Here is a 13,275-nt window from a genome sequence, read left to right as displayed (position 1 = left end):
TCTCCTGTTCTCGTCTCCTGTTCATGTCTCCTGTTCTCGTCTCCTGTTCATGTCTCCTGTTCTCGTCTCCTGTTCATGTCTCCTTTTCTCGTCTCCTGTTCTCGTCTCCTATTCTCGTCTCCTGTTCTCGTCTCCTGTTCATGTCTCCTGTTCTCGTCTCCTATTCTCGTCTCCTGTTCTCGTCTCCTATTCTCGTCTCCTGTTCTCGTCTCCTGTTCTCGTCTTTTGTTCTCGTCTCCTGTTCTCGTCTTTTGTTCTCGTCTCCTGTTCTCGTCTCCTGTTCTCGTCTTTTGTTCTCGTCTCCTGTTCTCGTCTCCTGTTCATGTCTCCTGTTCTCGTCTTTTGTTCTCGTCTCCTGTTCTCGTCTCCTGTTCATGTCTCCTGTTCTCGTCTCCTGTTCATGTCTCCTGTTCTCGTCTCCTGTTCATGTCTCCTTTTCTCGTCTCCTGTTCTCGTCTCCTATTCTCGTCTCCTGTTCTCGTCTCCTGTTCATGTCTCCTGTTCTCGTCTCCTATTCTCGTCTCCTGTTCTCGTCTCCTATTCTCGTCTCCTGTTCTCGTCTCCTGTTCTCGTCTTTTGTTCTCGTCTCCTGTTCTCGTCTTTTGTTCTCGTCTCCTGTTCTCGTCTCCTGTTCAAGTCTCCTGTTCTCGTCTCTTGTTCATGTCTCCTGTTCTCGTCTCCTGTTCATGTCTCCTGTTCTCGTCTCCTGTTCTCGTCTTTTGTTCTCGTCTCCTGTTCTCGTCTTTTGTTCTCGTCTCCTGTTCTCGTCTCCTGTTCTCGTCTTTTGTTCTCGTCTCCTGTTCTCGTCTCTTCTTCATGTCTCTTGTTCTCGTCTCCTGTTCATGTCTCCTGTTCTCGTCTCCTGTTCATGTCTCCTGTTCTCGTCTCCTGTTCTCGTCTCCTGTTCATGTCTCCTGTTCATGTCTCTTGTTCTCGTCTCCCGTTCTCGTCTCCCGTTCTCGTCTCCTGTTCTCGTCTCCTGTTCTCGTCTCTTCTTCATGTCTCTTGTTCTCGTCTCCTGTTCATGTCTCCTGTTCATGTCTCCTGTTCTCGTCTCCTGTTCATGTCTCCTGTTCTCGTCTCCTGTTCTCGTCTCCTGTTCATGTCTCCTGTTCATGTCTCCTTTTCTCGTCTCCTGTTCATGTCTCCTGTTCATGTCTCCTGTTCATGTCTCCTGTTCATGTCTCCTGTTCATGTCTCTTGTTCTCGTCTCCCGTTCTCGTCTCCTGTTCTCGTCTCCTGTTCATGTCTCCTGTTCTCGTCTCCTGTTCATGTCTCTTGTTCTCGTCTCCCGTTCTCGTCTCCCATTCATGTCTCCTGTTCATGTCTCCTGTTCATGTCTCCTTTTCTCGTCTCCTGTTCATGTCTCCTGTTCTCGTCTCCTGTTCATGTCTCCTTTTCTCGTCTCCTGTTCATGTCTCCTTTTCTCGTCTCCTGTCCTCGTCTCTTGTTCATGTCTACTGTTCTCGCCTCCTGTTCTCGTCTCTTGTTCTCGTCTTCTGTTCATGTCTCCTGTTCTCGTCTTTTGTTCTCGTCTCCTGTTCATGTCTCCTGTTCTCGTCTCCTGTTCATGTCTCTTGTTCTCGTCTCCCGTTCTCGTCTCCCATTCATGTCTCCTGTTCATGTCTCCTGTTCATGTCTCCTTTTCTCGTCTCCTGTTCATGTCTCCTGTTCTCGTCTCCTGTTCATGTCTCCTTTTCTCGTCTCCTGTTCATGTCTCCTTTTCTCGTCTCCTGTCCTCGTCTCTTGTTCATGTCTACTGTTCTCGCCTCCTGTTCTCGTCTCTTGTTCTCGTCTTCTGTTCATGTCTACTGTTCTCGCCTCCTGTTCTCGTCTCTTGTTCTCGTCTCCTGTTCATGTCTCCTGTTCATGTCTGCTGTTCTCGTCTTTTGTTCTCGTCTCTTGTTCTCGTCTTTTGTTCTCGTCTCCTGTTCTCGTCTCCTGTTCATGTCTCTTGTTCTCGTCTTTTGTTCTCGTCTCCTGTTCATGTCTCCTGTTCTCGTCTTTTGTTCTCGTCTCCTGTTCTCGTCTTTTGTTCTCGTCTCTTGTTCTCGTCTTTTGTTCTCGTCTCCTGTTCTCGTCTCCTGTTCTCGTCTCTTGTTCTCGTCTTTTGTTCTCGTCTCCTGTTCTCGTCTCCTGTTCTCGTCTCCTGTTCTCGTCTTTTGTTCTCGTCTCCTGTTCTCGTCTCCTGTTCTCGTCTTTTGTTCTCGTCTCCTGTTCTCGTCTCCTGTTCTCGTCTTTTGTTCTCGTCTCCTGTTCTCGTCTCCTGTTCTCGTCTCCTTTTCTCGTCTCCTGTTCTCGTCTCCTGTTCTCGTCTCCTGTTCATGTCTCCTTTTCTCGTCTCCTGTTCTCGTCTCCTGTTCATGTCTCCTGTTCTCGTCTCCTGTTCATGTCTCCTGTTCTCGTCTCTTGTTCTCGTCTTCTGTTCATGTCTCCTGTTCATGTCTCCCGTTCTCGTCTTTTGTTCTCGTCTCCTGTTCATGTCTCCTTTTCTCGTCTCCTGTTCTCGTCTCCTGTTCTCGTCTCCTGTTCATGTCTCCTGTTCATGTCTGCTGTTCTCATCTTTTGTTCTCGTCTCCTGTTCTCGTCTTTTGTTCTCGTCTCTTGTTCTCGTCTTTTGTTCTCGTCTCCTGTTCTCGTCTCTTGTTCTCGTCTTTTGTTCTCGTCTCCTGTTCTCGTCTCCTGTTCTCGTCTTTTGTTCTCGTCTCCTGTTCATGTCTCCTGTTCTCGTCTCCTGTTCTCGTCTTTTGTTCTCGTCTCCTGTTCATGTCTCCTGTTCTCGTCTTTTGTTCTCGTCTCCTGTTCTCATCTCCTGTTCATGTCTCTTGTTCTCGTCTTTTGTTCTCGTCTCCTGTTCATGTCTCCTGTTCTCGTCTTTTGTTCTCGTCTCCTGTTCTCGTCTTTTGTTCTCGTCTCTTGTTCTCGTCTTTTGTTCTCGTCTCCTGTTCTCGTCTCTTGTTCTCGTCTTTTGTTCTCGTCTCCTGTTCTCGTCTTTTGTTCTCGTCTCTTGTTCTCGTCTTTTGTTCTCGTCTCCTGTTCTCGTCTCCTGTTCTCGTCTTTTGTTCTCGTCTCCTGTTCTCGTCTCCTGTTCATGTCTCCTGTTCTCGTCTTTTGTTCTCGTCTCCTGTTCATGTCTCCTGTTCTCGTCTTTTGTTCTCGTCTCCTGTTCTCGTCTCTTGTTCTCGTCTTTTGTTCTCGTCTCCTGTTCTCGTCTCTTGTTCTCGTCTTTTGTTCTCGTTTCCTGTTCTCGTCTCCTGTTCTCGTCGTTTGTTCTCGTCTCCTGTTCTCGTCTCCTTTTCTCGTCTCCTGTTCTCGTCTCCTGTTCACGTCTCCTGTTCATGTCTCCTTTTCTCGTCTTTTGTTCTCGTCTCCTGTTCTCGTCTCCTGTTCTCGTCTTTTGTTCTCGTCTCCTGTTCTCGTCTCCTTTTCTCGTCTCCTTTTCTCGTCTCCTGTTCTCGTCTCCTGTTCATGTCTCCCGTTCTCGTCTTTTGTTCTCGTCTCCTGTTCATGTCTCCTTTTCTCGTCTCCTGTTCTCGTCTCCTGTTCTCGTCTCCTGTTCATGTCTCCCGTTCTCGTCTTTTGTTCTCGTCTCCTGTTCATGTCTCCTTTTCTCGTCTCCTGTTCTCGTCTCCTGTTCTCGTCTCCTGTTCTTGTCTCCTGTTCTCGTCTCCTTTTCTCGTCTCCTGTTCTCGTCTTTTGTTCTCGTCTCCTGTTCTCATCTCCTGTTCTCGTGTCCTGTTCTCGTCTCCTTTTCTTGTCTCCCGTTCTCGTCTTTTGTTCTCGTCTCCTGTTCTCGTCTTTTGTTCTCGTCTCCTGTTCTTGTCTCCTGTTCTCGTCTCCTGTTCATGTCTCCTGTTCTTGTCTCCTGTTCTCGTCTCCTGTTCATGTCTCCTGTTCTCGTCTCCTGTTCTCGTCTCCTGTTCTCGTCTCCTGTTCATGTCTCCTGTTCTTGTCTCCTGTTCTCGTCTCCTGTTCATGTCTCTTGTTCTCGTCTCCTGTTTTCGTCTCCTGTTCTCGTCTCCTGTTCATGTCTCTTGTTCTCGTCTCCTGTTCTCGTCTCCTGTTCTCGTCTCCTGTTCATGTCTCCCGTTCTCGTCTCCTGTTCATGTCTCTTGTTCTCGTCTCCTGTTCTCGTCTCCCGTTCTCGTCTCCTGTTCATGTCTCTTGTTCTCGTCTCCTGTTCTCGTCTCCCGTTCTCGTCTCCTGTTCTCGTCTCCTGTTCTCGTCTCCTGTTCTCGTCTCTTGTTCTCGTCTCCCGTTCTCGTCTCCCATTCATGTCTCTTGTTCTCGTCTCCCGTTCTCGTCTCCTGTTCATGTCTCTTGTTCTCGTCTCCCGTTCTCGTCTCCTGTTCATGTCTCTTGTTCTCGTCTCCTGTTCTCGTCTCCTGTTCATGTCTCCTGTTCTCGTCTCCTGTTCATGTCTCTTGTTCTCGTCTCCTGTTCATGTCTCCTGTTTTCGTCTCCTGTTCATGTCTCCTGTTCTCGTCTCCTGTTCTCGTCTCCTGTTCATGTCTCCTGTTCTCGTCTCCCGTTCTCGTCTCCTGTATTGTGGGATTTCTAACGAGAACTTTTTCCCGGGTTAATGCAGAAGGAGCAGGTGTAGTTTGTATCTGTGACCAGCAGAGGGCAGTGAGTGCTGATGAGGAAGAAAAGAGCACGCCACTCAGCTGTGTGCTTCTGTTTCATTATCAGTCTGGAATCAAACCTTAAACATCCTGCAGCGGCTCAGACTGAACATCTGGACTGTTTATCAGCTGAACATGGGATCCATCTTCACAAACACATCATGATGTTCTGCAGGTTTACCCAACAGGACGGATCTTCATGCTGAAGGCCTTCACAGAGTAGTTTTGACCCTTCCATTCATTCCACTCCACTCCAGCAGCATTGTGGGTGTTATCAGCCCCCCACAGATAAGCTCCATTAGGGTTAGCCTGGTGACATTCCTTGTACCAGAACGCTCCCAGGAATGTTCTGGCACAGGATCCATTTATTGAGCCATCCTGGTCTTTGTCAAAGGTGGAGAACTTGTCCATCATGAAAAGTTAGAGAGTCTCCTGCAGGGACAAGCAGACATGGCAGAAGAAGATGTCCAGATGTTAGGAAGGATTCTTAGAGGAGATTCAGAGCTAGAAGCTGTGAGATGAAGGAAGTTAGAAACTCTCTGGATGAGAGCTGGGAAGTCAGTGCTCTCCCTTTCACACAACAATTCTTCTTATCCTGACGGGTTTCTAGACGTCTCCTCTGACCGAGCGGAGGAATCCATGGGGAGTCTCATATTCCTGCTGCAGCTGCATGTACCTGAAGCGGTTCAGCCTCAGATACAGGGCTGCTCCACCAGCACTCAGCTGCAACACATGGTGCCGTCATGCAGCAGGGTATCTGGGAATCTACGGTGATCGTACGTTGTCTTTCTCAAATCACAAAAATGTCACAAAGATGAAAGAAAGACCTGGTGTTGAAACACAAATGGTTCTCGTGCACATCAGTGACCACGTGTAACTGCTGTCTCTCACAACCTGCTGCCATGCTTGCAAAGGAACTGGTTGACAACGGAAGCCAGTCTTCTCCTCTGCTGTTGGCTTTCTGGCCGACCAAATGGCTTTTGTTCACTTTCAGCTCTAAAACACTGCAAGCTGTTTCACCTCCTGATCTGGCTCGGCTTCTGAGCCCAGAGGTGGAGGCAGTCCACTTCCAGTACTGAGAGGTGGAAACCAGAAGAGAAAGATCATCATGTAAACGGTGCAGGACTTACTGCTCATCATGCCACACAGCTTTCTGTGGACTTCCTGCTTAGAAGTGGTCAGCATGTGGAAGAAGTTGGGAAGAGACAGGAAGGCATCCTGGATTTCCCATGGACAAATTAGGCTAATGGTGTGTGTCGGAGCTGAAACCCACCTGCTCCTCTGTTAGTGAATCCAGACACATGCAGTCTGTATCCGTCAGCCTCAGAGTCAACGGAGAACGAGGAGTAACGAGCAGACGCCTTGTTTCCTTCAAAGTCCTCCATGTCCACCAGCAGCTCGTACTTTTTCCTCTGAGTGAGGTGGAAGAGACTCTCCAGACCTGAAGACCCACAGGTGGGTTATGTTCATAGTTGTGACCAAGCCCCGGTAGGCTCTGAGAGATTAGCCTGTCTTGCCAAATTCAAGGTGATGCTGAAATGCGATTTCCAGTTTTCAGCCAGTCCTTCACTGCCCCAACCAGTGACCAAAATAAAGGAATCGGGCTGAGAAGCATCTGTGTGCCTGACTTCTTGGAGGCTCTTTCCTACACTATTACTTAACAGAAACGACAACGAACTTAGAAAAAGCACAACTGCATTAACAAACCAGAAGAGGTAGGTACCAGTGGGCAACAAGAAAAATCGCTGATTAGACGATGGTGAACCGGGAGTTGTTGTGCATGTAGCGTCGTTACGTGAACGTAACCCGTAGCCCAAACATAGCTGCTGCTATCCAAGAATAGTTTGATTATTACACACTTTACAGAAAATGTGTCTCAATCAGCACACTAAAACCACTTCGAACGCTTCTGTAGTATTTAACACAACGAATTTAGTACTACTTCAGCCTTTCCTGGTCTCCAAACTGAACGAGGTACAAAAGTACGACAACATCCGGTTCAAACGCCGTCTGGCACCATTGTCCAATCAGCGCGGGTACCTAGCTCGTCCGGTTTGTCAACGCAGTTGTGTTTTTTCTAAGTTTGTTGTTGTTTTTTATTTGTCATTGTGTTTTATCTTTTTTTTTTAAATTTATTTGTTGTGTTTTTTAGAATTTTTTGTAGTGTTAATGAAATTTGTCGTGTTTTTTAATTTGTTGTGTATTTTTTAATTGTTGATGTCATTTTCAATTTGTTGCTGTTTCTTAATTTGTTGTTGCGTTTTTTGTTTTGTAGTTTGTGTTTTTTGTTTTGTAGTTGTGGTTTGCACTTCTGGGCCACCATACTATACCACATCATACTATTATATTACCACACTATGCCACACATCAATAAAGACAGTGTCTGTTGTGGACTTTGTCACATAAAACACCTCCATGGCTGAAATCAGCTCCCCTCACCACCATGACGACCGGAGGTTCAGTAAATCTACTGGTTCCAGTTGTTCTGGCTTCCAGGACTGGACTCTGGAAAAGCAGAGACTGGTAGCGGGACAAGCGCACAAGGTGTGAAGTGCACGTTTAAATCCGGATCAGTTCAGGCTGAAAGAAAAATGTGGTTTTATGCGGATCATTCACAGTAAATCCATGAACACCCAGGTCTGTTGTGGAACATGTTATCCTGTCTTGATGCAGCAGAGAGGACAGCCGCTGATAGCAGCCAAACACAGCGACAGTGTGGGGAACAAGGGACGGCCTCTCCTCAGAGGAAGCCCTATATATGCCCGTCTCTGCAGATCCTTACATGGGTAGGCGTGTCACACGCTGCTAACTGCACACTGTCCAAGCCGACTGCGGTTGTTGATTGTTGCGATGCTGCGATGCTAACAGACACCCTTGTTTACCAAGTGCAGAAGTTGACCTAGCAGAAAAGCTACCTCCCACAGGGCAAGCTGAAATGTGACAGTGACAAACCATGTTTTATACCAATGTTACCGACGCGTAAAGGGCGATTCTGAAACTGAAGGCTGCGCCATCTGCCATCGACTAGTTTGGTCTCGTGTCAGGTCCAGATGTGTGGACCACAAACTTGACTTGTAGATGTGAATCTGAATGGAGACAACTGGAAGTGAACTGGGAAAAGGAATTAAAGCAGTGATCCAAACAGGCATGTTCACGTTCAGACGGAACCATACAGATTCACTCCCAGTAGATCCACTGTCAGATAAATCTCATGGTGGATCCAGACTGGTCCCTATCCAGACCGCCTCCTGTCCAGCAGAGGCTCCTGACTGGATTCCTGTCTCACCGAGCCAGTACTCTCCAGCAGCGTTCCCAAAGCCCATCTTGTACTGTTCCCAGGGTCTGTAGAAGTTCACCGAGCCGTCCATCCTCCTCTGGAACACCTGGGGAGATGAAGAGGGTTCAGCAGCTGAACACAGCCCATACCGGACAGCAAGAGTCCAGGATCAGATCAGACTCACCGTCCACCGTCCTTCCAGAGAGTCCATGTCACAGGTGTTGTCACACACACACACACACACACACACACACACACACACACACACACACACACACACACACACAACACACTGCTGATTCTGGGGAATGGAGCGATGAAGACAGACAGGAAGTAGCAGCTACCTGGACAGCAGATGTGGCTCCGATGGGGTAGATGGTGTACACCCCACTGGGTCGGCTGTTGTCATGGTAACGTAGGTCGCTGCAGTCCAGAGGCAGGATGAGATCTGAGCATCCTTGTGCCTTTTATTCCCGCCGTCTAACTTCAGCCGAACAAAATTACAACGTTGGAAACCGTGAGTTGCTGGCTATAAAACTTGCCTTGGAGGAATGGCGTCATTGGCTGGAGGGGGAAAAACATTTGTTTATAGTGTGGACTGATCACAAAAATCTGTCTTACCTGCAAACATCTAAGCGCCTAAACTCCCGGCAGGCTCGTTGGTCCCTGTTCTTTGACAGATTTGACTTCACAATGTCTTACCGACCTTGGTCTCGTAATATTAAACCCGATGCCTTGTCCCGTTTGCATTCAGCTGTTGAACAAACAACTGAGACCATCTTACCTGCTTCACGGATTTTGGCTGCTCTCACTTGGGACCTGGAGACCAAGATCAGGCAGGCTCAATGATAAGAACCAGATCCTGGAGGGGGACCCCCTGGCAAACTGGTGTCCTGTCTGTGTGTTCCCAGGTTCTTCAATGGGGACATTCTTCCCGGCTAACTTGTCATCCTGGCATGAACCGAACTCTCACCTTCCTGCAATACACTTTCTGGTGGCCCAGTACGGCAGCAGATGTTCGAGCTTTTATCCTTGCTTGTCCCGACTGCAGCCGCTCCAAAGCGTCCCATCAACATCCTCCTGGACTCCTCAGACCCCTTCCTGTCCCCAGTTGACCATGGTCCCATATTGCCTTAGACTTCATCACTGGTTTACGTGTATCCCATGGCAAGACTGTTATTCTTACCATCATTGACCGTTTCTCCAAGGCTGCCCATTTAGTTGCTCTGCCCACAGCTTCTGAGACCACTGATCATTTGGTCTATCATGTTTTCCACCTACATGGTTTACCAATGGACATTGTCAGTGACAGGGGACCCCAAAATTTGGAGGGAGGTTAGGACTGCCTTGCTTAAATCTGTGGGGAGATCTAAGGACTATGCGGACTGCCGCCGGTCTCCGACACCCGCCTACAGCATTGGTGACAAGGTGTGGTTGTCCGCTGCCAATATTCCCTTACATACTGAGTCGAAGAAGCTCTCTCCCCTTTACATTGGTCCGTTTGACAACATTAAGGTCATCAATCCCACAACGGTGCGTCTCAAGTTGCCCAGGACCATGAGAATTCACCCGACCTTCCACGTCTCTCAACTCAAGCCGGTCCCTGCTTCTGCTCTGGTCCCTCCTTCCAGGCCCCCGCCTCCCCCCCGTCTTGTGGATCGGGGTCCTGTGTTTTCGGTTCGTCGCCTTTTGGATTCCCGTTATCGGGGCCGGGGTTGCAGTTTTTGGTGGATTGGGAGGGCTATGGCCCTGAGGAACGGTCCTGGGTTCCGCGGGCTTTTGTTTTGGACCCCTCGTTGATTTCTGCTTTTTTCCGTTCCCATCCTCACAAGCCTGGGGGGCCAGGGGGCCCCCGTTGAGGTGGGGGTACTGTTGGGCCTGGAGGGATGTGATATTTTTCCTCAGGTGCGTCCTGACTGATTGGCTGCAGCTGTTCCTCGTTCCAACCTGGCTGATAAAACTGAGGACTGCTCTCCAGCCATTGCCAGTTCGTCTGCTTGCCAGCGGTATTGTATGGCCAACCAGCGTTTGGTGTTGGTAGACTGAATAAGAGAGTCTAAAGAACACCCCCCCTTGTTATCCAGTCTTCAGCCTGCCTCCTGCCTTCCAGTCTTCAGCCAGTCCATCACTGCCCCAACCAGTGACCAAAATAAAATAAAAAAAAAATCTGTGTGCCTGACTTCTTGGAGGCTCTTTCCTACACTATTACTTAACAGAGAAAAAGCAGAATAAAACAAAGTCATGCAGCAGCGATCGGGGTCAGTGGACATCGGGGTCAGTGGACATCGGGGACAGTGGACATCGGGGACAGTGGACATCGGGGTCAGTGGACATCGGGGACAGTGGACATCGGGGTCAGTGGACATCGGGGACAGTGGACATCGGGGACAGTGGACATCGGGGACAGTGGATATCGGGGACAGTGCCTCTGGACTGGCAGACTGGGATGGGAAACGGGGAGGACAGGTGACAGCTCCCACCAGAACCGGTTCTGATGATCTGGGCTGATTGGACCATGTGATGCTACATGAACCACAAGGCCAGCGAGTTCTTATGATTTCTGTCTTCAAAGTGTCTCCGTTGTCATAGCAACAGTACTGAGGAGCAGTTGTGTCTGTACAATTAGAATCACGCACACACCTTCACAGATACAGGAACATTCAGAGGAACAGGATGCAGTTATTGATCAGTCCAGTTTTTATTGATTTATAATGGATACCAGTGATGAAGTGCTGTTATATATTATACGTCAGCGCCCCTTTATTCCCTTTCATACAGACTACAGACCATCCTGTCCTAATGCCAGTCATTAGGACCCCACCCTGGGGCAACTACCGCCTGAATCGCTGCTTCATGAACTGAAATACATGACTTTAATTGTCTGAAGGAGAAATGGATTCATGAAAAAACTCCATGCATCTGAGCTGACGATTTACAACATGGACCAAGTAAATTAAACCACATTTAGACTCATTCTCTGCATATATTCTGCTATAATAAGTTCTTTACGAGAAAATAATAGAAAGCTGATGAGTTTTTCTGTCCATGTCACATTAAAGTGACAAAAACACATCAATGAGTGCTGGCTGTGGCAGTGACATCATCTTAATTTATGAATATGAAAGGATCATGTGCCAGAGGGAACATTATTGTGGAAGTCACCTTTATTCTTAAGTCTTTTTCTTTTCCGTAAAATATAATAGCAGGAAAAACACAGATACCTTCTGAATAATGGGTAAACACAAATAAAAATGCAATAAAACACAACGGCACAGGTTACTACACTGTATTTGCATGAATAAATCTGTAAGTGTAGAGGTCTTTAAACATTGAAACTCCATCAGACGACTTAACACGCGCAACGCTCGGAAGCTCCGCCCACTTGTCTTCAAAACATTAAGTGTGTGTTGCAGTGTCTGCCTCCTCAAAAGATTAGTTGGATGAATTTTGTTTTCTCTGGTACCCGGTAATCAGCTTCATCACTTAGAGTGTGTGTGTGTTTGTGTGTGTGTGTGTGTGGGGTGACCTTGTTGTACTCCGAGGTTGGGAGATGGTTAGGGATCTCTGATGTCTGTGGGTCTGTGGTAGCCTACTGGGTGGGGATCTTGGCTGCCTTGCTGCTGGAGTGGCTGCGTTTCCTGTCCTGGGGGGGCTTGGTTGGGTCAGCGGTTGGAGTTGCCTCACAGCGGTGGGGCGAGGCCGCTGGCAGGGATTGGCGGGCCTTGGCTCCGTGGGGTTGCCGTGCCACTGCGGGGTGGGCTGGGTCTGGGTCCCAGGCTCCGGGGCTGTCCCCTGTCTCTCATGGGGGGAGGGTCATCCTGCACTGGGAGGGCTGGACTTGCCACTGTTGCAGTGGGGGGGGTTTGGATGTGTTTTTGGATGTGCGCCATCTTTCACTATCAAATCCATCCAAGTGTTTGTACATGAGGGCAGGGGTTGCCTCAGCCCTCCACCCAGATGGAAACAGCCAGACAGATGCATGCAAATGATGTGACCAGAGAATTGTGTGCATGGTCACTGATGCTACTCGGGTTGCTTCCGCTACAAACGCAGGTTGTTATGGAAAAAGGAAAAAGCCAACCAGAGCCTCCAACAGTCTGTGTGTGTCCACACACACACAACAGCTGCTGCTGGTCGGCTCTTGGCCCGTCATGGCGTGCCCTGGTGCTTGGTTGTGACCCCCGGGAGCAAGGGAGTGGGTGGTCTCAGCATGCGTGTGTGTATGTGGATGGGGAGGTCTATGTGTGGATGTGGTAGGAGTGTGTGTGTATGGGGGAGTGTGGTGGAGGAGTGAGTTGGTGCATGTGTGGTGCGGTATCGGGGAGTGTGTGGACATATGGGGGATGTGGGTGTGTGTGGGAGGGAGTGCTTCTGTTGTTGTGGTGGTGGGTGTATATCGGCGGGTGGAGGGGATAGGATGGGTGAGGGCGCCGCGGAGGGATGTCTCAAGGGAGATGCAGTGGAGGGAGGACAGGGGCAGGAATCTGGGCTTGGGGGTATTTTTGAGTGATGGTGGTGTGGGTGGGTGGGTGTAGGGGTATGGGTGGGATGTGGATATCTGGGGGATAATTTTGGAGGGTGGGGTTGTATGGGTCGGGATGTGGATGTGTGTGCCTGTGAATGTGTGTGTGTTGGTATGTGAGTTCATGTCATGGTGATGGTGGAAATTTATGGATGTGCTGGTGTGTGGGCAAGGAGGGACAGTGGCATGTCCTCGGGTAGTGGCATCCCTGCAGGTGTGGGGGGGTGGGCCTTTGGTCTGGGGTCTCCGTCCGCCTCCCCTTCCCTTTCCCTGCCTTCCCACCCCCTTTGCGTGTGGTTGGTTGGTGCCTTCTGGGGCTGGTGGTGGCTCCCTGGTTTGGGTGACTGGGAGCTCTGGTGAGCTCACCTTCTGGAGAAAGAACCCACTTTCCTCCGGACAGAAATCCCCGGTCCCTTCTCCTTCCCTGCTCTCCATCACACACAGGTAGGGCGTTGGGGGGTGGGCACATTGTGCTGGGTGGTGAGAAAGGCCATCAAGGTGGTCTTGATCACTGCGCCCAGTATCTGCTCACCTCCCAGTTTTAATCACATTTAAGCAACAGAATAGATAGTATATGTGTGTAGGGAGGGAGTGTGTGCACACGTATATATGTGAGTGAGTGTGAGTGTGTGTGTGTTGGAGGGATGAGAGGGCCCTGGTGGCCGGGGAGTGCAGCTGGTGTGCTGGGGTGCAGCCTGGCTGCTTTTCAGTGAGTGTTCTGGGTGTTCTGGCTCTCCATTGGTGTGGGCTGTACCTTCTGCCTGTGGGGGTGGGGGGTTGCCTTCAGGCTCTTGGGGGTCCTGGGGCCCACTCTGTCTGCCCTGGGTGGCCGGTGCCCGGGCTTTGCCGGT

At 49.6% G+C, this 13,275-nt stretch overlaps 1 protein-coding gene across 1 annotated transcript; it reads right to left on the bottom strand.

The window, feature by feature from the left end:
- Positions 1-4,802: 4,802 nt before the first annotated feature.
- Positions 4,803-12,893, bottom strand: LOC306771497 (microfibril-associated glycoprotein 4-like; the record flags this gene model as incomplete). Its single annotated transcript, XM_079260663.1, is given in 9 exon segments — positions 4,803-5,031; positions 5,033-5,057; positions 5,899-6,066; positions 7,912-8,008; positions 8,087-8,125; positions 8,247-8,359; positions 8,687-8,721; positions 11,496-11,694; positions 12,791-12,893. Coding segments are annotated over 9 exon segments (1,008 nt in total).
- Positions 12,894-13,275: the final 382 nt, after the last annotated feature.

This window comes from Telmatherina bonti (genome assembly GCF_933228915.1).
Source record: "Telmatherina bonti genome assembly, chromosome: 21".
In the NCBI taxonomy this organism is placed as follows: domain Eukaryota; kingdom Metazoa; phylum Chordata; class Actinopteri; order Atheriniformes; family Telmatherinidae; genus Telmatherina; species Telmatherina bonti.
The sequence above is the reverse complement of the archived record's forward strand: the minus strand, read 5'-3'. Positions and strand labels throughout refer to the sequence as shown.